Source organism: Chrysochloris asiatica, unplaced genomic scaffold, assembly GCF_000296735.1.
Source record: "Chrysochloris asiatica unplaced genomic scaffold, ChrAsi1.0 scaffold00031, whole genome shotgun sequence".
Taxonomy (NCBI): Eukaryota; Metazoa; Chordata; class Mammalia; order Afrosoricida; family Chrysochloridae; genus Chrysochloris; species Chrysochloris asiatica.
The window spans coordinates 17,702,612-17,728,136 of NW_006408549.1; the positions used below are offsets into that span (position 1 = coordinate 17,702,612).

General features: G+C 36.5%; 1 protein-coding gene across 1 annotated transcript in view; it reads left to right on the top strand.

The window, feature by feature from the left end:
• MMP16 (matrix metallopeptidase 16 (membrane-inserted)) overlaps positions 1-25,525 on the top strand; it is a 403,580-nt gene that overhangs the window by 275,105 nt on the left and 102,950 nt on the right. Inside the window, exons 5-6 of the mRNA XM_006859234.1 lie at positions 9,916-10,077; positions 12,300-12,511. Of these exons, the coding sequence (XP_006859296.1) occupies positions 9,916-10,077; positions 12,300-12,511 (374 nt within the window). The remainder of the gene's footprint in view (positions 1-9,915; positions 10,078-12,299; positions 12,512-25,525) is intronic.

Genomic DNA, 25,525 nt, shown 5'->3' on the forward strand with positions numbered 1-25,525 from the left:
GACTCTGAGTCTTACTCTTGAGTGTAGAAAAGCTAAAGTGAATTGAAGAAATGAGAAAGTAAAAGAACTGAACAGAAAGTTTCAAAAGGGACAGTTCTAGAAGACAAAGTAAAGTATTAAAATTAAATATGCAAAAACCTGGAGTTCGAAAACAAAAAAAAAGGAAGAACACGCTTAGCATTTCTTAAATTGAAAAACTGAAGAAAAACTTCAAGTGTTGTATTGTAGTATTAGTGGATTTCATGGGCAAAAGAGACCTTGTATGACGCTGTGGGATAAGTACTGGACTGTTAACTACAAGGTTGGCAGTTCAAACCCTCCAACCACTCCTCAGAAACCCTATACAATGTCACTATGAGTCAGAACTGACTCAATAGCACTTAACAAAAACAACAGTAACACTGGCAAAGTATTGAATGATGCAAGAAACATCAAAAGAAGATGGAATGAATACACAAAGTCACTGTGTCAAAAAGAATTGGTCAACCATTTCAAGAAGTAGCATAATACCAAGATCTGATGATACTAAAGGAAGAAGTCTAAGCTACAGTGAAGGCATTAATGAAAAAGAGTTTCATGAATTGACTGAATACAAATTGAAATGTTTCAACAAACTGGTGCACTGCTGGAGGCAGTCACTCATCTATTTCAAGAAATTTGGAAGATATGTGTGTGGCCAACCAATTGTAAAAGATTCACATTTATGCTCGTTTCAAAGAAAAGCAACCCAATACAATGTGCAAATCATAAGACAATATCATTAATATCACATGCTAGTAAGATTTTTCTGAAGATAATTCAAAAACTGTTGTAGCAGTACATTGACAAGGATCTGCCAGAAATTAAAAAGAGGATATGCAGGGAGCGATGTCACTGCTGTCTCAGATGAATCTTGGCTGAAAGCAGAGAGTACCAGGAAGACGTTTCATTGTTTTGTTTTATTGATTACGTAAAGGCATTCAACTGTGTGGATCAAAACAAACTGTGGATAGCACTGCACAAAATGGGTATTCCATAATACTTAAAAGTGCTCATCAGGAGACAGTGGTTAGAACAGAACAAGGGGATACTGAATGGTCCAAAATCAGGAAAGATATGCACTAGAGTTATATCTTTTTATCATACTTACTGAATCTGTATGCAGAGAAAATAATTGAAGAAGCAGGATTATATGAAAAAGAATGTGTCATAAGCATTCAAGGAAGTCTCATAAACAGTTTGTGGTATGAAGATGACAAGACCTCGCTTATGGGTGAAGATCAACAACTGTAGACTTTAGGATAAATTCCACTAGAACGTAAAGGGAAAAAATATCCTCACAAGTGGATAGATAAATAACTTCATAATAAATGGAGAAAAGATTGAAATTGCTAAAGATTTTATTTTACTTGTATTCACAATCACCACCTATGGAAGCTTGTTGTTGTTAGGTGCCATTGAGGTGGTACAGACTCATAGCGACCCTATGCACAACAGAATGAAACACTGCCTGGTCCTGGGACAACCTCACAATTGTTGCCATGCTTGAACCCATTGATATTAGCACTTTGCTAATCCATCTTTCTGGAGGTCTTACTCTTTTTCTCTGACCTTCTACCTTACCAAACATGATATCCCTCTCCAGTGACTGGTCCCTCCTGACAATATGTCTCAAGTATGAGAGATGAAGTCTGGCCATCCTGGCCTACAAGAAACATTTTGGCTGTACTTCTTTCAACACAGATCTCTTTGTTCTTTTGGCAACAGTTAGGAAATCAAACAAAATATTGGTTTTAAGCAAATCTGGTGCAAAGAGGCCACTTTGAGGACTAAATTGCCCCCAAGCCATTATATTTTCAAATGTCTTTTATGCATGTGAAAGTTGGACGATGAATAGGGAAGGTTGTATAAGAATCCATGCATTTGAATTAGTGTATTGATGAAGAATATTGAAGAACAAACACTCTGTTTTAAAAGAAGCACAGCCAGAATGTTCCTTAAAGAAGAGGATGGTGATGGTGATACTTTGTCTCTTATAACTCTGGACATATTTTCAGAAGGGACTAGTCCCTGGAGAAGGATATCATGTTTGGTAAATTTGAGGGTCAGTGAAAAATAGGAAGACCCCCAATGAGGTAGATTAGATACAGTGGCAGCAACAGTGGGCTAAAATGTAATAAAAGTTGCGTGGGTGTTTCATGACTGCCACTGTTTTGTTCTGTTCTGACTAGGGTCACTGTGAGTCAAAACCAACTTGATGGCACCTAAGTACCATTGACTGCTAGAGGAACAAATAAATCTTAGAGGAAATATAGTCAGAATGCCCTTAGAAGCGATAACTGTGAGATCTCTCGTACTTTGGACATGTTGTAAGGAGGGAACAGTTCCTGGAGAATAACATTAAGCTTGGTGAAGTGGTGGTGGTGCCGTGAAGTTGGTTCCGACTCCTAACAACCCTGTATAGGGTTTCTATGGCTGTAAATCTTTCTGGGAGCAGAAAACCTCAACTTTGTCTTTCGGAATGGCTAGTAGTTTTGAACAGCTTGCCATGAGGTTAGCAGCCCGACTCATAACCAATACGCTATGAGGACACCTTTGGTGAATTGCAGGGTTATCCAAAAAAAAGAAGACTCCCCCAATAAGATAGATTGGCATTGTGGCAACAGTGGCCTCAAACATGACCATTGTGATGATGGTGCAGTGTTTTGTTCTGTTGTGCATAGGGTTGCGGAGTTGGAAATGATTTCAAGGCATGTGGTGCTGTAGGATCAGCACTAGACTGGGAACCACAAGGTCGGAAGTTCAAACCCACCAACTGTTCCTCAGAAACCCTATATAGAGTCACTATGGGTCAAAACCGACTCAGTGGAACTTTACAACAACAAATGGTAGTGCAAAGAGGGGTCCGTGAATAACCTCTTGATTTCTGGTGGAAAGTTTGGCAGTTTGAACCCATCCAAAGGTACCTTGGAAGATAAGCCTGACAACCTCCTTCCAAAAGGTCACAGCCCTGAAAACCTTGCATAGCAGTCGGATTCTGCACCTGTGTTAGCATCCTAAATTTGAATTGACTCCAACTAACAACAACAACAAGGTGGCACGAACAGTTAAGCTCTCAATTACTAGCCAAAAGGTTGGCAGTTCAACCAGAGCAGCCTTGGAAGACAGGCCTGGTGCTGTGCTTCGGATCATTCACAGCTTTGAAGACCGTATGGAGCCATTCTGCTGTGCACACATGGGTTCAACATGAATCAGAAATGATGACAACTAACAATAGCAACAACAACATGTGTCAGAAAATGCCAGGGTGATTACAGCATTCAAATCGATTATGTGCCAAAGACAAAGAGTACAGAGAAAAGGAGGAACTAAACTCTGGGGAGCTGAGGAGAGATTTCTGGAGAAAATGATTGTGAGGTTTGTTTTAAAGGATTAATAAGATTTTGCAAGACTGGCAAGGAGATTAAATGAAGAGAAAGATAGTGGGAAAAATTGTAATAATACTGGGTTTCAAAAGACAACATACAGAATGATACTATATCAATACATCTCAAATTCCAGTAAGGACTGTAATTTATTGAAACATGCATATTTGTAACAAAATATATAAAGAAGGAGATGAAAAATGCAAAATGCAGGTTAAAGTCAGTGGTATTGGCACTATTCTAGTGTTGAAGTGACTAGATGGGATTATAAACAAAAGGATTACTAACAACTTCTCTTACAATTTTGTGTTTGGAATATTATACACATATAATTATGTATATCCACATACAATCATTTTTACATGTGGGATAAGTCAACAGAAGTAACAGCATATGAAATTGCTTACAGGGGTGAAAGAACTTGGAATAAAATATAGAGACATAATTATGACAAGGAAGTGATAAATAATGCATTATCTTTCATATTGTACAGTTGGGTATTCTGAAATTGTATTGGAGTATACAAAGGAAAGAAGATTAGAAACACAATTGAAAGCAGCAGACTCAAAACTCCAAATCTTGCAAAAGGAGCAAGTACTATTTCTGTACTAAGAACTAGAAGGCGGATTTCTCCTTTGTTGCCTGCGTGGTGATAAGATCAAGGCATAATACAATTGAGAATTTTGAATAATGTGAATTAATGATAAGTTAGGGGAGCAGTTATTATTTTCATCGTTAGGGAAAGGGGTCTGCTGCATTTTAATTGTCTAAAACTCATCATGTGCCAACAACTTTTGTTCCTAGTAGAATTCAAATCACAGGGAGTCACTTTATTTAACAACTTCTCCTTTTAAATTATTGTGAAGCTGCAAGTAAGGTTTAATTACATTATTGCCAATCATTTGAAGAATGGTAATTACTTGGAGCCCTTGGCTAACATTTCTGATTAAAAGTGTTGTAGTCTATGCAACAGGTTATAGGTTCATATTCTGATCCTATTAATTTTCTTCTAAAGCTTTACTTTGTTTTGTAGATAAAGAATGATTCCACACTTAGAAATGTTGCTTAGGAAAATTTGATTGATCTAAAGAGAACAGATACATGAAATTAAATGACTTTGACTATTAGTCTTGTTATTGGCTGAAAAAGAAATAATTTGTAATAGTGAAGCTACTTTCCTAGGAGAAAAATATGAAGAGCTTTCAATACTTCAGTTAAGTCCAAAATTTAGTGGCTGATTAAAGTCAATATTTAGAATTTAATTTACTGGTTAATTAAAGTCAATATTTAGAATCCATAATTTAAATACATGTTTGTACCTGTTTATCTATGGCTAGGATACAAGTTACAATTTCTGTTGTGTCAGTTCCTACACATGTCAACTTCATGTGTGTCAGTGTGTCAGAGGCTGATTTTTCAGAATTAAATCACCAGGCTTTTATTCTGAAGTGATTCTGGGTGGACTCAAACATCCAAGCTTGCATTACATCAACCAGGCTAAACATTTGCTCTACCCGAAGCGCAGTGAACAAAGTACTTCTCTCTAGGAAAGAAGATCTTATATTCTAGAAGGAAGATTATGAAGGTTGGATTTTTCTCTCTTGAAAAATAAAGGAAAGGACCCCCTCCATACACAGAGACAGGGGTGGGCAACTTGGACATTGGCTACCCAAAATTGGGAGGAGGGGGGCTACAAAGGGAAGAAATAACTGGCTTACAAGCTTTCAAGAGGGAGCTTAGATTCAGAGGGCACAGAGGAAGGTAGAATCTCCACTGAGCAGTATCCAATCTGTCTGGGTGGGGCTGATGAAAGGAGATGCAGATAGGCCTTTTGTGATACAATAGTGAATAATTGTTATCAGGACTGACTTTGTGGGTTGGAAATGTAAAGGTAGATGTTTTGTGGCAAAGGAGGGGAGTGATTGACTTTGCAGTCTAGGAGCGGAGGTCCCTAGGACTACTATCAAGGGAGAAGAGCGGAGAGTGGGACCCTACCCAGAGAAGCAATGATGCTGGAGATGGAGGCAGAGATGACTTGGAGAGATGGAGCGACTGGGGACTTTAGACTCAGAGAGGGAAGGGGGCTGTGTGCTGACAACCGGAGGTCACACTTGCAGGGTTGGTTTGTTGATGATGCATGGAGGGAATTGTAACCATGGCAATGAAATGACAAACGACCGAATGAATGTAAAGCTAATGTTCTTCCATGTAAACTATCGCATAATTCACAATAAAACATTAAAGAAAGAAAGAAAGGAAGGAAGGGAAGGCACAATCCCTGTGAGCTCACCTTTAAATTTTCTGACTAGGAAGTTTCATTTGTTTTGTAGAAGAATGAGAGTGTTTATAGGTATATTTTGAATTGGCAATATCATCTTCATTTCTTCTAACAGTTGTCAACTCTAGATAAAACTGACTACTCAGTGTGGCGCTGTGGGTTAATGCACCAGACTGCAAAGTCATTTGAATTGCAAGGTCGGCGGTTCAAGCTCACCAGCTGCTCCTTGGAAACCCTATACAGGGTCGCTATGGGTTGGAATTAACTCGATGGCCTTTAACAACATTAACAACTCATTATTGAGTTTTGAAATCTTGATTTGACTGTCTGGATTTTTGTTGGTCCTTTGAATTTTATTTTATATTAAGTTTGCTCTTCCTTCTTGTTGTTAAGTGCTATCCAGTCAGTTCTGACTCACAGTGATCCAGTATAGAGTTTCTAAGGAGCAGCTGGTGGGTTTGAACCACTAATCTTGCAGTTCACTGATCTTGCTTATCCTATAGAGCCAATCTGCTTTTATTTTTTAATCCATCGATAACCTATTTCAACCAAACTTGACCCATGTTTCCTAAGGGTAGGCATGCAATCTCAGAAACACACATAATTTTGTCCTACCACTTAAAGGAGCTCTGGTAGCATAGTGGTTATGAATCAGGCTGCTAACCTCCAGGTCATCAGTTCAAACTACCAGTTTTTCCATGGGAGAAAGATGAGGCTTTCTGCTCCTGTAAAGATTTACAGCCTCGGAAACCCTGTACAGGGTCGCTATGAGTCGGAACCGACTCCATGGCACATAACAACAACAACAACAACAACCACTTAAAGGAGCTCTGGTAGCACAGTGGTTACGAGTCGGGCTGCTAACCTCAAGGTCAGCAGTTCGAAACTACCAACCATTCTGCGGGAGAAAGGTGAAGCTTTGTGCTCTCGTAAAGATTTACAGCCTCAGACACCCTATACAGGGTGGCTATGAATTGGAACTGACTCCATGGTGCATAACTACCACCACTTAAAGCACATTATTTGGGGTTGATAATAAGCCCCATCAGTTTCAGGTTTGTATCTCAAACAATTCTATCTTTTATTAGGAATCACTAAAGTGTTCCAGAAGAATAAACAAATCTATCTTGGAAGACATGCATTAGATGTTCACATTTTAAAAGAAAATACAGCAAAAACAGCTCCCCCTATGGTTTGTTCCATCACTGAATGACATCTTATGGGATCATTGCAAGATTTAAATAATAAAATGCAGATAAAATTACTGAAAATACCCAGAGTCCTGGTATGTCATGGTAGGATAAGCATTGGATCACAAGGCCAATTTTAACCACAAGCTTCATGGTTAAACTCATCAGCGACTCCTTGGAATTCCTACCCAGGGTCACTATGAGTCGGAACTGACTTGATGGTACTTAACAAGAACAGTAAACAAACATTTACTCGGACATTTAATTATGCTCATGAGGACCTTGAGCAGTTCTTAGAATAGAATAAAGAGCTGGATATTCAATTGTTTATATCCAGGAAAGCCGTGCACCAGGGTTGTATCCTTTCACAAATTTATTCATTTTATATGCTGAGTAAATAATCCAAGAAGCTGGATTATGTGAAGAAGAGCATGGCATAAGGATTGGAAGAAGAAACCTGTGATATGTTGGTTGGTGGAACAAAAGAGGACTTAAAATACTTAAAGATGACAGTCTTCAGTATGGATTGCATCCCATTGTAAATAAAGCAAAACTCCTCACCACTGCACCAATAAATAACATCATGATACATGAAGATGAGATTGAAATTGTCAGACTTCAGTTTGCTTGGATCCATAACCAACACCCATGGAAGCAGCAGTCAAGAAATCATATGACAGATTGCATTAGACAAATCTATTACAAAATACTTCTTTAAAATGTTCAAAAGCAAAGTTATCAGTTTGAAGACTGTGTGTCTGACCCAAGTCACAGTGATTTCAGTTCTCATCGGCACCTAACACATATACATGTAAAAATTGGACAATGCACTTGAAGTATAGTGTTTGAGAAGAATATTTAAAAGTACCATGGACCGCCAGAAGAACAAACAAATCTAGGAAGACCTGCAGCCAGAGTGCTCCTTAGAAGACAGTATGGTGAGACTTTGTCTCTCATACTTCGGACACGTTATCAGGAGAGACTAGTCCCTCGAGAAGTACATCTTGTGTGGGAAAGTGGAGAGTCAGTGAAAAAGAGAAAAGCCCCCAAGGAGATGGACTGATCCAGTGACATCAGCAATAGACTCAAGCTTAACAGTTGTGAGGATGGCACAGAATGGGAAGTGTTTTGTTCTGTTGTGCATAGGGTCACTATGAGTCGAAACCATCTCATTGGCACCGAACAACAATAATAAATAGTTAATAGTTATTATTTTATTATAGCTAATACATATTATTTTTTGTACATGTCGTGATTTTCACTTTTCAGCAATTTTGTGAGAGAAGAAAATAAGCTCTTTGAGGATGGACATAGTATTTTTTTCTTTCCCTTTAAACCGCTCAAATTTGTTTCACTCTGATATTTAGTTGTTATTCTTCAAGAATCAGGTAGGCAAGGGGAAGTACTATTCAAATGATCCATTTTCCATGTGCTAATGACATATGTGATGTGAACACTCCCATCATTTTCAAAATAGACTAGTCCAGTGTGGAAAATATGTTAAGTGTACTCCTGGTTTGGGGTACAAAATGCAACCTTCTGAAGTGAATGGTTGGGGAAATGTTGTCTGGAAAATAGGATATTTGAAACATTGCTTGAGATCATTTGTATTCCTAGAAAGACATCCATGGAAAACTTTTTATTTTATGACCAGTCATGTTAAAATATTTCTCTTGGAAACGTAAACCACGTAAACAAACAGTGGCAATTATTTGATGATTGCATCATTAAACTAAATTTTTAGAATTAATAAGCACAAATGTGCTGCCTCTTCTTCTCAGGAGTGTAATTGTGATGATTCAGAAATGGACACCATGTAGAAGTCATCAGCAGGGGTTTGATTAAGCTTAGTCAGATCAAGTGCCTCTGGAGGGTTTGACTATTCTTTGTGCAATTTCACTAGGGGTGAAAGAGATGTTATTTTCAGTGAGAAACTGTAGTGAAAGGCAAACTATATATATATAGTCTGTTTAGATATTTAAGAATAGATTAGACTCTGTATTTATAAACTGGGACTAGGACTTCGCTTAGTAACATTATTATCTTGTAGCTTTTATTTTATCCTCTTGTTGTTGGAATTAACTCTACAGCAATGGGTTTGGTTTGGGTAATTGCCTTCCGATATTGTAGAATAGTAGTAAATAAAATCCTGAATTTGGAAGTTAAAATAATCTGAGTACTAGTTCCAGATGTGTAAAAACAAAGGATTGCAAGTTTTGACAAGAATTATCATCTCTGTGCCTTAATTTAAACTCACCTGTATTAAAATAAGAGTTTTATTTTCCCTACATTTTTTTAATGAATTATTAGAATCATGTTGAATGTGAAAGTTATATGATGAAGATTCACAAAGTTCATGGGAAAATGGAACTAAAAGATAATGGAATTTTTCCATGAATTTTTTGAAGCCCCATCATAAATGTTTCAATGCATTTAACAACAGTTAAGTGCTGTTGTTAAAACCCTCTTTAGGGTTTCCAAGGAGCGACTGGTAGGTTTGAACTGCCGACCTTGCAGTTAGCTGCCCATTGCATATCTTACAGCTCCATACCAGGACTCAATGCTGTACGCTCTGGTACCGTAGTGGTTACAAATCAGACTGTGAACCGCAAGATCAGCAGTTCGAAACTGCCAGCTGTTTCACGAGAGAAAGAGGAGGTTTTCTGCTCCCGTTAAGATTTACAGCCTCGGAAACCCTGTACAGGGTTGCTATGAGTCGGAACCGACTCCACGGCACATAACCACCATGCTGTATATTAAGTGCTTAATAATTGGGAAGATATTTTAACAGCAGTAATAGCAATTTCTGATGATGCTACTCTTTCTTCAACTTTAATACTTTGTTCTTTCCTTCCGGTCTCTTTTATGACTTCATCATTATCACTTCCTCTTTTTTTTTTTTTTTAATACAGATTAGATTTTGCCAATAGGAACACTAATAATCAAATCCTAGTAAAAGTTGAAGTAAAGCATTCCTTCTGTGTTTTGTTGGTATTTAGATATTAGTTACAATATCATCTTTTTCTTCTTTTTATTTACACAGGAAATGACTTATTTCTTGTAGCAGTTCACGAACTGGGACATGCTCTGGGATTGGAGCATTCCAATGACCCCACAGCCATCATGGCTCCATTTTACCAGTACATGGAAACTGACAACTTCAAACTACCTAATGATGACTTGCAGGGCATCCAGAAGATATATGGTAAGTTACCACTGTCACCTTGAAAACATTATGCTTAGTGAAATAAATCAGTCACAAAAAGGACAAATATTTTATGATTCCACTTACATGACAACTAGAATAGGCAAGTATGTAAAGACCTAAGTTTATTGGTGATTTACAGGTTGACTGAGAGGGTGGGGGAAAGAAGGACTCAATTCTTAGGAGACACTGAGTATCTGGTAAGAATGATATTTAATACAATTTTTAAAAATCTGTTTGGTTAAGCTTACAGTTCCTGCTGTTTTTCACTCTTTGAGATAGATGTTCCAAGTAAATATAAGAAGTAAAAACTGATTAAAATCTGGCCCATTTGCAAAAATTTTCTATCAAAATCAATAGTACTTTGTTGGTGAAATTTCCATATATCTTATGTTTATGGCATGATAAAGTGTTAAACCTATAGTTATTGTATTAATATGATAAACTAGTACTTAAAGTTTAGGTAAAATATGTAATAAGTTAATGGAACTAATAAAAGCTTTGATAAATATAAGCTTTTACTGATAAGGTACTATGTCTTTGATATAAACTGACAAGACTGGCTCTCAGCTTACGAGATTTGATGTTAAATAGTTCCAGACTTACCACTTTCAAATTCTAAAAAAACAGCCTTGTTCAATGAATATAATGAATTCACATTGAAAGCATGTAGTTACTGACTCAGAATAAAAGTTAACAAACATAGGAGTGAAAGTTAAAACTTAACTTTAAAAGTGAAAGTTAAAAGTTAAAAACAAATGGTTACGTTTACCAAAACATAGCTCAAAATGAAGATAATTTCTAGGAGACTGAAATCATTTTTACTTCCAGAATTCAGTCAGTGAATACAAATTAAGAGAAAAGGAGGAAAGACTGTTTATATATATATACACATACTGTAATACCAACTCTTATAATACAGCCACTGACCTTTATAAAGACATTTGTTTCACTATTAAGAATGTGACTTCTATAATTTACATATAGTTTGTATGTTTTCTAAATTAATGAAGTGAAGCTTTCATTTTTATAATACAAAAAATAATGTGTATTATCTGTGTGTTACTAGCCAGTATCCAGAGGTGTCATTTGCATTTGTCAACAGCATAGTTTATAGTTTAAGTTAACTATAACTTAAGTTAAGTTAATTTGCTTTGCACTCATTATTTTTTTCAAGTTAGATGTTTCAGTGCTAAGTGTTCTCTCACTGTTAAAATGGATTTGATAAAGAAGGTCAACTTGTTGCTTCTCTTTATTGTTGAGATAGTGAAAAAAGCGAAATGTCTCAGACACAAAGCTAAATATTTAGTTCATGTGTTGAATATGAGGGCATGTTATCCATGCCTAAGTGTGTGTCGTCAGAAATTCTTCCTAAGTGGTTAACTGAAAGGGGGCTCTTTCTCATGACCTCATGAATTGGTAGTCTAGACTGAAAGTCTGCAAAAAAATAAAAAATTCTTCCTAAATCTAAATATTAAATGTGAACAGATCTGTGTTTTTGTTTTAAAAAATAATAAATCTCTTCAGGAATGATGCTTAACATCTGTGCCAATTACATGTGTAAACATTAGCTTGATTTAGATAGAAGTCTCTTTTTAGAAATTCTTCTTCACATTAATTTTTTACTGGTGGAGTTTTAATCAATAGATGCTTTAGATTCAGGTATTCAAATGCAACACCCTTCCAGCAATTCATCAAAACATTTCATTAGAAGAAAATAGTGCAAGTCAAGGTTATAAAATGTAGTCAGAAACATAGCATAGAATAACTTTTATTAGTTAATATTTGTCTTTTTGAAATATTTGCATAGAATCATTGTCTATTGAAATCTAGACTTAGCTGTGATTGAGCTTCACATGCATATTTCCAGGATTCATTTTCATTTATTTATAATTTATATACCAGCCACTTCCAAAAAAAAAGATTTGAAAGCAGCTATCTCTGTTAGGACCGTGGTGAAGCTACAAAAAGATTATTAAAAATTAAAGAAAGCCTAGTTCCTTGGATCCAGAATTTAGCATATTAAGGACAATTTCAGATATCCTGGGGAATGGTTTGTTTCAGTAAGATGGTTTGTTTTTTCATAAAATATATGATTTAAAGACCTCTTAGCTCATTTAATCTGTGCTATCTTCCGATGAGTGATTGTCCTCTGTAGAATATATACTTCAGTCTTATTCCAGTTTTAAATGAACCAAGCACTGTCCTCATATTTTCAAAAGGTCCACCTGACAAGATTCCTCCACCTACAAGACCTCTACCAACAGTGCCCCCACACCGCTCTATTCCTCCGGCTGACCCAAGGAAGAACGACAGGCCAAAACCTCCACGGCCTCCCACCGGCAGACCTTCCTATCCTGGAGCCAAACCCAACATCTGTGATGGGAACTTTAACACTCTAGCTATTCTTCGCCGTGAGATGTTTGTTTTCAAGGTAGGAGGCTATAATATATGGTTTTTTGTTTTTTTGTTTTTTTTGTAACGGTAGATCAAGTGTCTACTGTGTCACTTTAGAAAACAAGTTCTCATTCATTCTAACACTACCTTCCCAGCCTTCTCACAGTTAGAAGGTTCAAAAAAAGCATCTTAAAAAATAAACGTACAAATGGGCTTAAATGTCTGGCAGAAGATTGCTGTAACATTCTATTTGGGGAATGCATTTATGTCAGCAAAAGATGAAATGCCTAGAAATGTGAGGGTAAGAAAATGCTGCATGTTATGAAGAGATAAAAAAGCATAATTTAAATCATGAATAGGAACTAATAGGAATGATTTGCTTGGGAGCTTAGGCACTTCCTGGCCTAGTGCAATTATTGCATCTTTGGTTAACACATCTTTAAGAGATCCCTGTAATTTCAGTCTACAATTAAAGCATTGTTTATTTTTATTTATTTTTCTTTTTAAGGAGGAGTATTAATCATTCTGTTTGTTGTCTACTGGTAGTCATTTGAGTCAAATTTCCTCTATGAGAATCATTTTGAATTTGCATATTTCCAAATGTCAGGCATTTACTAATATAGTTACATAATTTCTATACATATTTTTAATGGCTAAAAGCTAAAACTAGGCACATCACATGCTGTTATCACTCTTTCTGAAATGTTGTGGTATTTTTCCATTTTGCTCAATATGTTTCCCAATGCCCTTATATTCTCAGATAGTAACAATAATAAACAGTGTATCAGATTAAGTTATGTACTATGGTAACTTAATATAATGTAATACTGAAAATCATTTTCTGCCACCAATATTTATAAAGCAATCTTAAAGATTAATGAAGAGTTTAAGCTTATATGTTGGCATTAGAGTATTAAAGTAGTCACATTGTACCACTATAATTCATAATAAAAATAAAACAATGGCTCTCATTTTTGAGAGGCATGAATCAATAAATAATGGAATATTGGCCTACTTATACAGAATGTCCTGCCTATTAGACTATACATTAAAGATATAGACTATGTATAATTTTTTATAGACAAATATCTATTCGCTGTAAAATAAGACCTAGAATTGCTATAATATGCATAAGAGCATCATGTTTTCTAGAATAAATCAATGTTTTTGCTCAAATATATAAATAGACTAGCTATAAAAATGTCCTTAATACTTAATAGGTATTTCCCATTCGATTTTCAAGCAGATTAATAGATTTAGACTGAAGGGATAAAGATAAAGTGTACTTAAATGTTTATCTATACACACACACAGGAGAGGACTTCAAAAAGTTGGTATAAAAGTTCATTATGTTTTCTATACATTTTCACTAATTTTGGCATAAGCCCTTGTAGACTTACTACTTCCCCATCCTTGTAGTCAGATGTTTGCAATTGTTGTAGTTTTAGGTGCCATCAAGTCAGTACCACCTTGTATCAACCCTATGCAGAACAGAACGAAACACCACCTGGCACTGCGCAAGCTCCACACTTGTTATTATGCCTCAGGCCATTGCTGCCACCACCGTGCCAGTCCACCGTCCACCTTGTTGAAGCTCTTCCTCTTCTTCTCTGCTCCTCCATTTTAATAAACATGATATCCTTCTCCAGGGACTGGTCCCTCTTAATAATATGTCTGAAGTATAAGAGACAAAGTCTGGTCATCCTGGTTTCCAAGGAGCATTGTGGTTGTACTTCTTTCAAAACAGATTGGTTTATTCTTTTGGCAGTCCATGGTACTTTTAATATTCTCCTAAAACCAAAACTCAAATGCATCAGTTCTTCTTCAGTCTTCCATAGTCACTGTCAAGCTTTCACATGCATATGAGATTATTGAAAATACCATGCTTGGATTGGGTGCATTTTTTTTTTTTTTTTTTTAAGATTTTATTGTGAATTGAGTGATAGTTTACATGGGAAAGCATGTTTTTCCATTTTGGTTTTCTAACTCCAGGTCATTACACATTTAGTTATGATATTTGACTTTGTCTTCTCGAGCTCACTTTTGAAATTTTCCATTCAGCTCTTTTACATCCTCATTTCTTCCATTTGCCTTAGCATCTCTATGCTGGAGAGCAAGTTTCAGTCTCTTCTGACATCCATTTTGGCCTTTTACTTCTTTCTTGTCGTCTTACTGAACTTTTGTTTTATTCCTGAATGATGTTTTTGATGTCATCCTACAATTCTTCTGGTCTTTGGTCTTTAAGTGTCTAATGCATCAAATCACCTCTTCAGATAATCTCTAAATTTAGGTGGGGTATGTTCAAGATCATATTTTGGCTCTTGTAGACTTGCTTTAATTTTCTTCAGCTTTAGCCTGAACTTGCATATGAACAATGTTGTGTTCCACAGTCTGCCCCTGGCCTGTTTTGGCTGATGATATGGAGCTTTTCCACTGCCTCTTTCCACAGATGTCGTCAGTTTGATTTCTGTGTATTCCATCTGGTGAGGTCCATGTGTGTAGTCGTCTTTTATGTTGCTTAAACAAATGTATTTCATTGGTCTTGCAAAATTCTGTCACCAAGCCCATATTTTCCAATTACTAATCCTTCGTCTTTGATTCCAATTTTAACATTCCAATCACCAGTAATGATCATCTTGATTGCATGTTTAATCAATTTGAAACAGAAGAAGTTGGTAGAATTCTTTAATTTCATCATCACTGACTTTAGTCGTTGGTGTGTAAATTTGAATAATAGTGTTATTAACTGGTCTTCCTTGTGGGAGTAAGGATATTATCCTATCACAATGTTGTAACTCAAGAAAGGTCTTGAAATGTTCTTTTTTTTTGATGAATATGACACTTTTCCTCTTCCATCTGTCATTCCAGACATAGGCATTCCATGTGATTATCAGATGCAAAATGGCCAATATCAGTCCATTTCAGCTCACCAATACCTGGGATATAGATGTTTATGCATTCCATTTCATTTTTTATAATTCTCAATTTTCCTAGATTTATACTTTGTACATTCCATGTGCTGAGAATTAATGTATGTTTACAACTGTTTCTCTTCATTCTGAGATATGACACATCAGCAAATGAAGGTTCCAAAGGCTTTACTCCATTTACATAATCAAGGTCAACTCTACTTTGAGGAAACAGATCTTCCTCAATTTTATTTTGCATGCCTTCCAACCTAAGGAGTTCATTTCCCAGCACCATGTCTGACAATATTCTGATGCTCTTCCTCATGTTTCAGTATTAAGTATTCTGATGCTTACAGTTTCTACTGCCGTTCATAAGGTTTTCAGGGACTAAATATCAGTAGCCTGTCTCTCTTTCTTCCTTTTCTGGAATCTGTCTTTTCTGGAGTCTGTCTTTTCTGGAATCTCAGCTGAAACCTGTCCACTCTGGGTGAACCTGCTGGTATTTAAAATACCTGTGAAATGGCTTCCAGAATCACAGCAACACACAAGCCACCACAGTACAACAAACTGACAGATGAATGGTGGATTTATTGCAACGGCCACTTAGAATTCACAGAGCATGCTTATGGCTATGGGAGTTTATTAGAGCAGTAACAGGCTTCCAGTCAGGATCAAGATGAATCAGGATATAGTTATTTGAGCAGAACAACCTGTAGGCAGTCCTCTACCTCAGTCCCCAGCCCTCAGCTTGTTGGTCCTTTGGCCTCTCAACTTCTCAGCATGACCTAGTCCCTGATCAAGCAAGAATTATAAAAGTTTTTAGCTCCACTGATAATTGCTTAAAGGCATCTGACTCTGCTAGGAAATCCCCTGCCTAAACGAATGAGTACTTACACTCAGTTGTATAAGCCCATGGGCTGACTTGCCCACTATAGCCACCTCACTCCATGGACTGTAAACCCACTGCACTCTCATACCTTCTTGAATCAGTATCCTGGTTCTGCATCACTGTTTCTCCACTGCCACTTCTCACTTAGCATCTTCTTTCAACATCTCTGTGCTACAGCTGTCTCTGTCTCCTGAGTCTAGTAGGTTCCAGCACAGGAACCCTAGCTCCAAAGGACATACTCCAATTCTGGTCATTCTTCTGATGGTAGTGAGGTCCATCTTCCCCTTGCTGATATTCACTTGTTTTTAGACCAAAGTCACAAGACCAGGGATAGAAGGGCCATATTATAGTAATATACTGCTATACATATATATTTATCATTATTCATTATTGCTAATTCCACAGCAACTAGTGTAAAGGAAAACAAAATATAGTCATTTGTTCTATAAGACACCATATGAGAGCTGAAGGATTTTCTCTGATTGAATTTCAACCTCAAACTTTGTACCTTGATGTCAAACTAATATTAACAAAGTGTCAGTCTTCTTACTATGTATCTTAGACTGGGTTCTCTACCAGAGAAACCAGTGAAGTGTATATATAAACATACATAGAAAGATTTATTTAAAAGAAATTACTCATGCAGTTATGGAGGCTGGCATTCCTAAATCTGTGGGTCAGGTGGCAGACAGGAGGCTTCTTCTGATTTATGTGGTTCAAGGGACTCATGTATCCAAAATCTGCAAGTCAGGCAACAGGCAGCTGGCTCATGGTATTGCTGGGAATCAAAAATACAAAATCTATAAGCAAAGTGACAGATAGGTGGCTGGCTCACATTCCAAGAACTAGAAGTCAGAGGATGACAAGGCAAATGCAGGATTGAGTGCAGAATTCAGAAAGTGCAAACTTTGCCAGAATATCCATATATACTTGATCCAGGCTACACTCTCAGGTGACTATAGGATAGAGTAGGACTTCCCCATAGAGTTACTTAGGCTGGACTTTTTATGGGACCAAACTGCCAGTTTGGTCTCCTGTGGAGCTGCTAGTAGGTTCAAATCACCAACATATTAATTAACAACCAAATCAGCATTTCTCCACAATGGCTCATTATTAACTCTAATACAAAGTGATAAATGATATAAGTCAGCTATATAGAACATTGGATGTAGACTAAGAAAGCGTGGTGTACTAATTATTATCTACCATGGATTGATACCTCTGTGCTTGGCTGTATGCTAGGGGGATTTCAACTGTAATCTCTAACCTGATTATAACCCTGAGAGGTAGATTTTATTCTCTGTTTTATAAGTGAGTAAACTAAGAATCATAAAAGTTTAGCAGATAATCTATATTACAAAGTTTGTAAATGGTGGTCAGTAGTTGAATGCACATCTATTTGACTTCAAAATCCATGTCTTTTCCACTAAACTCTACCACCTGAAAGAGTTAAAAAAAATTCCAAAAGTAAGTGGATTTAAAAAAATATATTTTGATAGGATAATATGTAACAAATATTTACTGAGGTCCTGTTGTGAACAGGGGAAATATGGTGGCTCTGTATGATAAGCATTGGATTGAGAACCACAAGGTTGATACTTTGAGCACACCAGCCTCAACGTAGGAGAAAAATGAGGCTTTCTGCTCCCATGAAGATTTACAACCTTGGAAACCCTGTACAGGGTCGCTATGAGTCAGATCCAACTAAATGACACTTACCATCAACGACAGTGAGACACGCTGGTTTAGACCTTCACTGCATAGCAATGAATAAAACAAGCTCGTTTCAGGTTTCTTGAGACTATATATTCTAATTTTCAAAGCAGGCAGGTGGGTAAGAACACCTTTCACAAAGGGTCCTCACCTCTTTGATGATACCAGGGAAGGACATCAGTATGCATACCTATGACAGTCTGCTGTGGCACTGTAGGATAATCACTGGACTACTAACCACAAGGTTGGTGGTTCAAGCCCATCAGCCACTCTTTGGAAGCCCTATATAGATCAGAACCAATTTGATGGCACTTAACAACAACAGAGGACTCTGGTAGCATAGTGGTTACAAATTGGGCTGCTATCCTCAAGGTCGGCAGTTCGAAACTACCAGCTGTTCCATGGGAGAAAGATGAGGCTTTCTGCTCCCATAAAGATTTGCAGCCTTGGAAACCCTGTATAGGGTCATTATGAGTCAGAATCGACTCCACGGTACTTAACAACAACAAAAACAACTACTTGTCTCCTAATTTCTCTTTCACTAGTGTGGTGCTATAGGATAAGCACTGGACTGCTCACTGCAAGGTCAGTTGTTCAAACCCACGAATCACTTCATGGAAGCCCAATGCAGGGTCACTATGAGTCAGGACAAACTCCACAGCTCTTAACAACAGCAACAACAGCTACTTCATCTGAACTTCCTTCTCTTCTAAATGAATGTCGTTGTCCCAAATAGAGTCTTCCTACATGAATTTATTCTCTTCAGGTCTGCTTTGCATACTTGCACCTTTTAAGCTTTTCTTTAATATGCACATCACATTTCATAGTTTGGCTTTCATCGACTTCAAGTACATCTTACTAAATTAACTGCCATCCAGTAGATTCTGACTTACAGTAACCCTATATAGGGTTCTGAGATTGTAACTCTTTGGGAAAGCTGAGAGCCGCATCTTTCTCTTGAAAAGCTGCTGGTGAGTTTGAACTGCTCACTTTGCAGTTGGCAGCCCAATGTCTATCCACAGTGCCACCAGGTCTCCTTTATATAAGCTATGTTGTTGTTAAGTGCCATCAAGTCGGTTCCAACTCATAGTGACCTTGTATAGGATTTCCAAAGAACAGCTGATGCGTTTGAACTTCCGATCTTGTGGCTCACAGTCCAGTGCTTGTCTTACAGTGCCACACCAGAAGTGCCATAGCGTCCCTATAAGTTGAAAATGGCTCATCCACAGTAGGATGGTTTTATTTCTTTGTTATTTTAATTTACTTAATTCTATATGTGTGGTCTTCAAGCAAAATTTATGAAACTCTAAATCTAAGGAAAAACTAATATTTTTTGTTGTTGTCTTATTAAGGAAGATGCCTTTTATTAAAATAAGAGTGTCAGCATTGGTTTTGGCAGCTGGTGTCCTCTTAGGGATTTGATTTACATGGAATTTTCTAGGCAATATATTTGTTGTTGTCATTAAGTGCTGTTGAGTCAGTTTTGACCCATATCAACTCTGTATAGAGTTTCTGAGGTGCAAATGGTGAGCTTGAACTGCCGACATTGCAGTTCAGACTGACCTTGCAGTCCAGCGCATTAGCCCACAGAGTCACACCATGACTCCTATCTATACTGTATAGGCAATATATTTGTTAAAGTAAGTTTATCTACATATGTACTTCTATGTGAGGAAAAAGTAAATACAGTGGGCTTCAAAAAAAGTCATAGAACAATATCATTATCTTTTAAACCCATTTTCCCCATAAACTTTTTTAAGTCCCCTCATGTTTTTTATGTATGTATGAGGAGGCTTCAAAGAGTTCGTGGACAAATGGAGCTAAACAACAATGGAATTTTTCCATGAACTTTTTAAAACTCCCTATATGGGTGTGTCTGTATGATTGTATATGTACACATTGGTGTTGGTGTTTTTAAGTGTCGTTGAGTCGGTTCTGATCCATAGCAACCCTATATATGGTTTCCAAGGAGTGGATGGTGAACTTGAACTGCCAACGTTGAGGTTTCAAGTGACTTTACAGTCCAGCACATTAATCCATATGTGTATATATATATATGTAGGAGTCCTGGTGTGGCCCTGTGGGTTAATGTACCAGACTGCAAAGCCATTTGAACTACAGGGTCGGTGGTTCAAGCTCACCAGTCGCTCCCTGGAAACCCTATGCAGGATCACTATGGGTCGGAACTCACTCGACGGCACTTAACAAAAACATACCCTCCTTCCTTTTGCATTAGAAAGTTAAGTCTTTTTTGGAGAAAGTAAATCAGATAAAGCAAGGACAGGAAAATCAAAACAAAATGCCTAGGAACAGAGAAACAGAACAGCAATAACAAAAGAAGTCTGTCTTTAGAGAAGGTGATTTTCAAGATGTTCCCTGAAGAATATAAGCTACTTGTGTCATAGGGTACTGTTATGATAATACCAAGATCTGATTGTTCAAATGAATGCTCTCAAAATGACTTTGGATTAGATAATAACATTGAATATTTTAGTTGTCTGTGATTTGAAAGAAAGCTACAAGGCAGAATTAGCCACAGTTGCACAGAATGTATTTCAACACACAATATTTCACTGTGAATGAAAGACAATAATCGTATCTATCTATATTCTACCTGAATCTGGGGATCAAAGGAAAGTTTTTTAAAACACGTATGGTTCTTTTAGTATAAAAAAGATGATTCAATTTGCATACTGACCAGCTCTTTATATCAAGAGATCCAAGCAAAGACCATTTCTCTAGATTAGGAAATGAGCTAGTAAGGAGAATTTTAAGAAGCAAGACTGTCATGGAATAGCATTCAAGGATGTATAGTAATGAGTCTTTGCAATTAATACAGAAGAACAAGATTCAGGGCTCCGAATAGGAAAAAATATTTAATCATTTACAAAAAACAAACAAACGGAAACACACAAGCCAAAATAGAAACCATTTGTTTCTTGTCCATTTTTTCAAAAAAAATTCAAAAATTTGTTCTTAAATATAACTATCTTCACTTATGCCATCTTCTCCATTCTACTTAGAAATCATGGTACCAAGCATTTACATATAAACATAGTAGTCCAGACTCAGCCCTCAGTAACGCTAGCTTAACTCCCACTGAAAGTACACTGTCTTATTAGCCAAGCTAAATACACGATGTGGTATAATTTCAAGGCAAGGTCATAGTTTGTTTCATCAAAGGAGAGATTTTATACAAAAGATAGAATGTGAGATAGACACTTAGAGAGATTAAAGGTGCTTGCCAAAATATATTTGAAAGTATAAGATTTGACCTCAGTTATATTTTATAATAATGACTGTGACTAAACATTTCACAAATGGTCACATCACACACAATAAATAAACATTGGTTCTTTTTAGAAAAAATGTATATTGAGTCATTAATGTATAAATAATAAAGAGTATTTGGTACTTCCAAAAGTTAAAAACATGTTTCTCCCCGAAAAGGTATAACTCCTACTAGAGAAATGGTGGTATCTAATCATGAAAATTAATTGGTAGGAGATTATTCCTTTATATTGAAACCCACAAACCAAAGATCAAATGATGACCTTTTTATATATGAGAAACTAGATGGTCGCATGTGAGATAATAAAGCAGCCACAGTAGAAAAAGTCATAATGTCTGAGTGGTGACTTCTCAACAAACATAGCCAAGGATAAGAAGAAAATCCACAACATCAAAACCACCAACCTCATCATCTAATCAGTTTTGAAAGTTCAAAGATACAACCATATGGTCTTAGGAAAGTAAAGTAAAGAAACACTTGAGTACTTGTATTCAGGTTTCTACTGCTCCTCACCACTCAGACATCAAAGCCAACATGTTCAAAATTGAGCTACTTGTTTCCATCACAAATCGATTCCTCCAGCCACTCTCTTCTCCATCTAAAATAATGGCAGCTCCAGTTTCCATTTATTCAGAAGAAACATTGAAGTTATCAGTGACTCCTCTCTTTACTTGATATCCCAATGTAGACCATCAGAATCACCTTTCCTCTACTTTCAAAATATATCCAAACTCCAGCCACTTCTCTCCCTGCTCCTTCCTACCATTGTAGGCCAAAACATCATCACATCCCACCATGCGTATTATAACAGCTTCCTAAATTGGTTTTTCTGCTTACATTTTTTCCTCTACCCTTCAGTCTATTTTCATTGCCACACACAGAATGATCCTATAAAAACACACATCACATCATCTACTGTCCAGTTGAAAATCCTACAATATCTTTCCACTTGACCTTGGCACAATGTTTTCATAGTGTTAACAGGCTCTATATTAATCACATTTCTCTGAAATCACCTCTCTGATTTCACCTTCTGTCATTTTTCACTTTTATTCATTCAACTCCAGCCACATTTGTCTCCTTGTTTTTTCTTGAACCTGCCAGGTACTCCTACTCGAAGACTTTGCAGAGCCATCCCTATCAAATTCTAAATATTCACTTCTCCTTCAGACTTTGATGATGTATATAAAGCAGCAGAATGCTATCACCAGTCTCTATTCCTATCTCCCTTGTCTGTAGCTGCTCAGGTCTGCATGGGGATCTTAAAGATAATGACAAAATTTGTAGAGGTTCAGAAATATTGTGTGTAACTATATATGATTTTTGGCTTTTAGGGACCCCTTAAGAATGCATTGAATTTGTCTTATACAATTGAAATATTCTCTCCCAACTCTCATTTTACTGGTGTGACTCATTCCTGTTGTAAAGTACTCATTCCTATTTATATCAGTATGCTGCTGCATGCTGTGGAGCTGGTTCCTACTCATGGTGACCCTACTCATAGGGTTTCTGAAGCTGCAAGTATTTACAGGAGCAGAAAGCCTCATCTCTTTCCCAGGCAGTGACTGTTGGATTCAAACTGGTGACCTTGTGATTCGCAGCCCAACATGTAACTCATCATGCTACCAGGGAGCAGTCTTAAACACTTATACATTAGAGACAGACTTTGATTCAGATCCCACATGTATGATCATAATGTAAGTTATAGTTCCATACAAGTATTTAAATTGTCTCTCATTCACTACTAGATTACATAAATCCTAACAGAATATCATGGACATGTTGTTATGGTTGCTAGTTGTTGTTAAGTGCCATCAAGTCAGTTCTGACTTCTGGGGACCCTGTATAGGATTTCCAAGGAACCACTGGTGGGTTTGAACCACCCATCTTATTGTTAGCATATGCTTATCCTACAGTACCACAGCAGGACTCGAATAATGACCCTGTATGGTTTGAACCACAAGGTCAACAGTTCACACTCACCAGCCAATCCTTGGAAACCCTATATAGATAGGGTCATTATGGGTTGAAATCGACTTGACAGCACTTAACAACAACAACTAGCAACCCTAACAACATGTTCCTGAGACTCTGCTAGGATTTATGCAACAGGGTTTCTCAGGCTGTAAATCTTTACAGGAGCAGAAAGCCTTCTCCTTCTCCTGGAGTGCCTAGTAGATTACACTGCTGACCTTGCATTTAGCAGCCAACACATAACCTACTATGCTACCAGGACTCCTTGTGGTTGTTGTTTGTGTTGTTGTTAAGTACCATCAAGGCGGTTTAACTCAAAGCGATCCTGTATAGGGTTTCCGAGGATCACCTGGTGGGTTTGAACTGCCCACCTTGTGATTCGAAGTCCAATGCTGATCCTACAGCCCTACACCAGAAATCTTTATGGTTGTGAGATGACTTCAAGTCATTTTCTACTAAAGTGACCCTGTATGGGGGTTTCCAAGACTATAATCTTTATGGGCACAGAAATCAGCATCTTTCTCCTTCAGAACAGCTGGTGGGATTAAACAGCTGATCTTGTGGGGTTAGCAGTCCAGTGCTTAACCTACAGTGCCATCAGCACATCAGCTTGAACCACTGACCTTGCAATTCAAACGACTTTGCAATAGAAAATTTTAACTCTCATGTAGTAAAGCTGACTTAGCATTTTAACTATCTTTTATATTAATTAGCTCAAATCCCCATTCTGTTTGAAACTATTTTTAAAATAAATTTTAATTAAATGAGGATCATAGAAAATCACTTTAAGATGTAAGGTATAAGAGAAAGGAATAATGTATTGTTTTGTTAATATTACTCACATTACTTTTTACTCAATGAAATGAAATAAAATATTCTTATTGAGAATCGAAAAAGTGTTTCACAAACAAGCAAATACTTAGAGAAACTATACAACACAGGAATATGTAGAATTACTGTGAGTCAGGGCTTCAGTTCTGTAGTGCCAGACAATGTTATCTGATAATATTAATAGTACATTATAATTGGGACTAGTTTCAAATGAGACCAAAGGGAGCAATTGCTAAGACACTGTAAACAGAGGATTAATTAAAATTTTCTTGTACTACAAAATCATAGTCTTTCAAATAATTTAGATAAACACTTTATAAGCAATTGGAAATGTGTGCAATACTGCATTTTAAATGGCAATACTAATGCTTTTCATAATATTTGTATTCAGTTATAGTTTAAGATTTCTCTTTGAAACCTGTAACTTCTTTTATTGATATTTCCTGACAACTTAGCCATTAGTATGCTTGTAAGTGCCATTCAGCAAAAATGGTCTCACAATCACCTTTCCAATCAATTTATTTGGGTGATTTAAAATATTTTCTTATATATTTAGGTATTGCTTTTGGGTTTAGTAAAATTAATATATTAATAACATAAAATAGATAATTTAAGTATGCTTACTTGAATGGGGAGTCTTGATGTGGCACTGTGGGTTAATGCGTTGAATTGCAAAGTTGGCTTGGACCACAAGGTCAGCCTACCAGCTGCTTCTCAAAAACCCTATAAAGGGTTGCTATTGGTCGGAACCGACTTGACAGCACTTAACAATGACAAGATCAAACCTGTATAGTAATATTTAGAGATAAGATGCATTTTCTCCTGTACATTTTATTTTAATATACATTTAGAATATGATCTGTGTAATTTTATATCAGCATGCAAAACACTGTCTAAAAATATTGATTGTGAGCCAATTTTCAGAATCTTTCACCCACAGCAATGTGAATCTTTCTGTCCTAAAGCTAGTAGTAATCCAAACCTTTTCATTTTCAAAACGATGTTCTTCTTTTGCAAACATTAAATATCTGTCATAATTTATCTCTTTATAGTAAAGCTTTTATATAGAAGGTATTCATATGCACACAGCAATTTTATATGAATTCAAAATTTATTAGCAAAGTTTAGTTTGAAAAGTTTATACTAACCACAAAAATAGTTTATTTTTCAATTTTTCAAAAAGTTTTGAAAATAAAAATTTCAGTATTCTGTTCTCGTATTTCACTCCTAAAACTGTACCACTTTTGACCTCTTATATTCTATAAAATATGAATTTGACTTTTTTATTTCTAGTCCATCATTTAACTTTCATTTTACTATATTGTGATTGCCATTTTGCTTAGTGGATTATGGTACTTTATTTAGATAGTCTTCTAGGTATTAAAAAATGTCAGTTCTCTATATTCATCTAAATTCACTTCATGTCTAATCCATTGGAACATG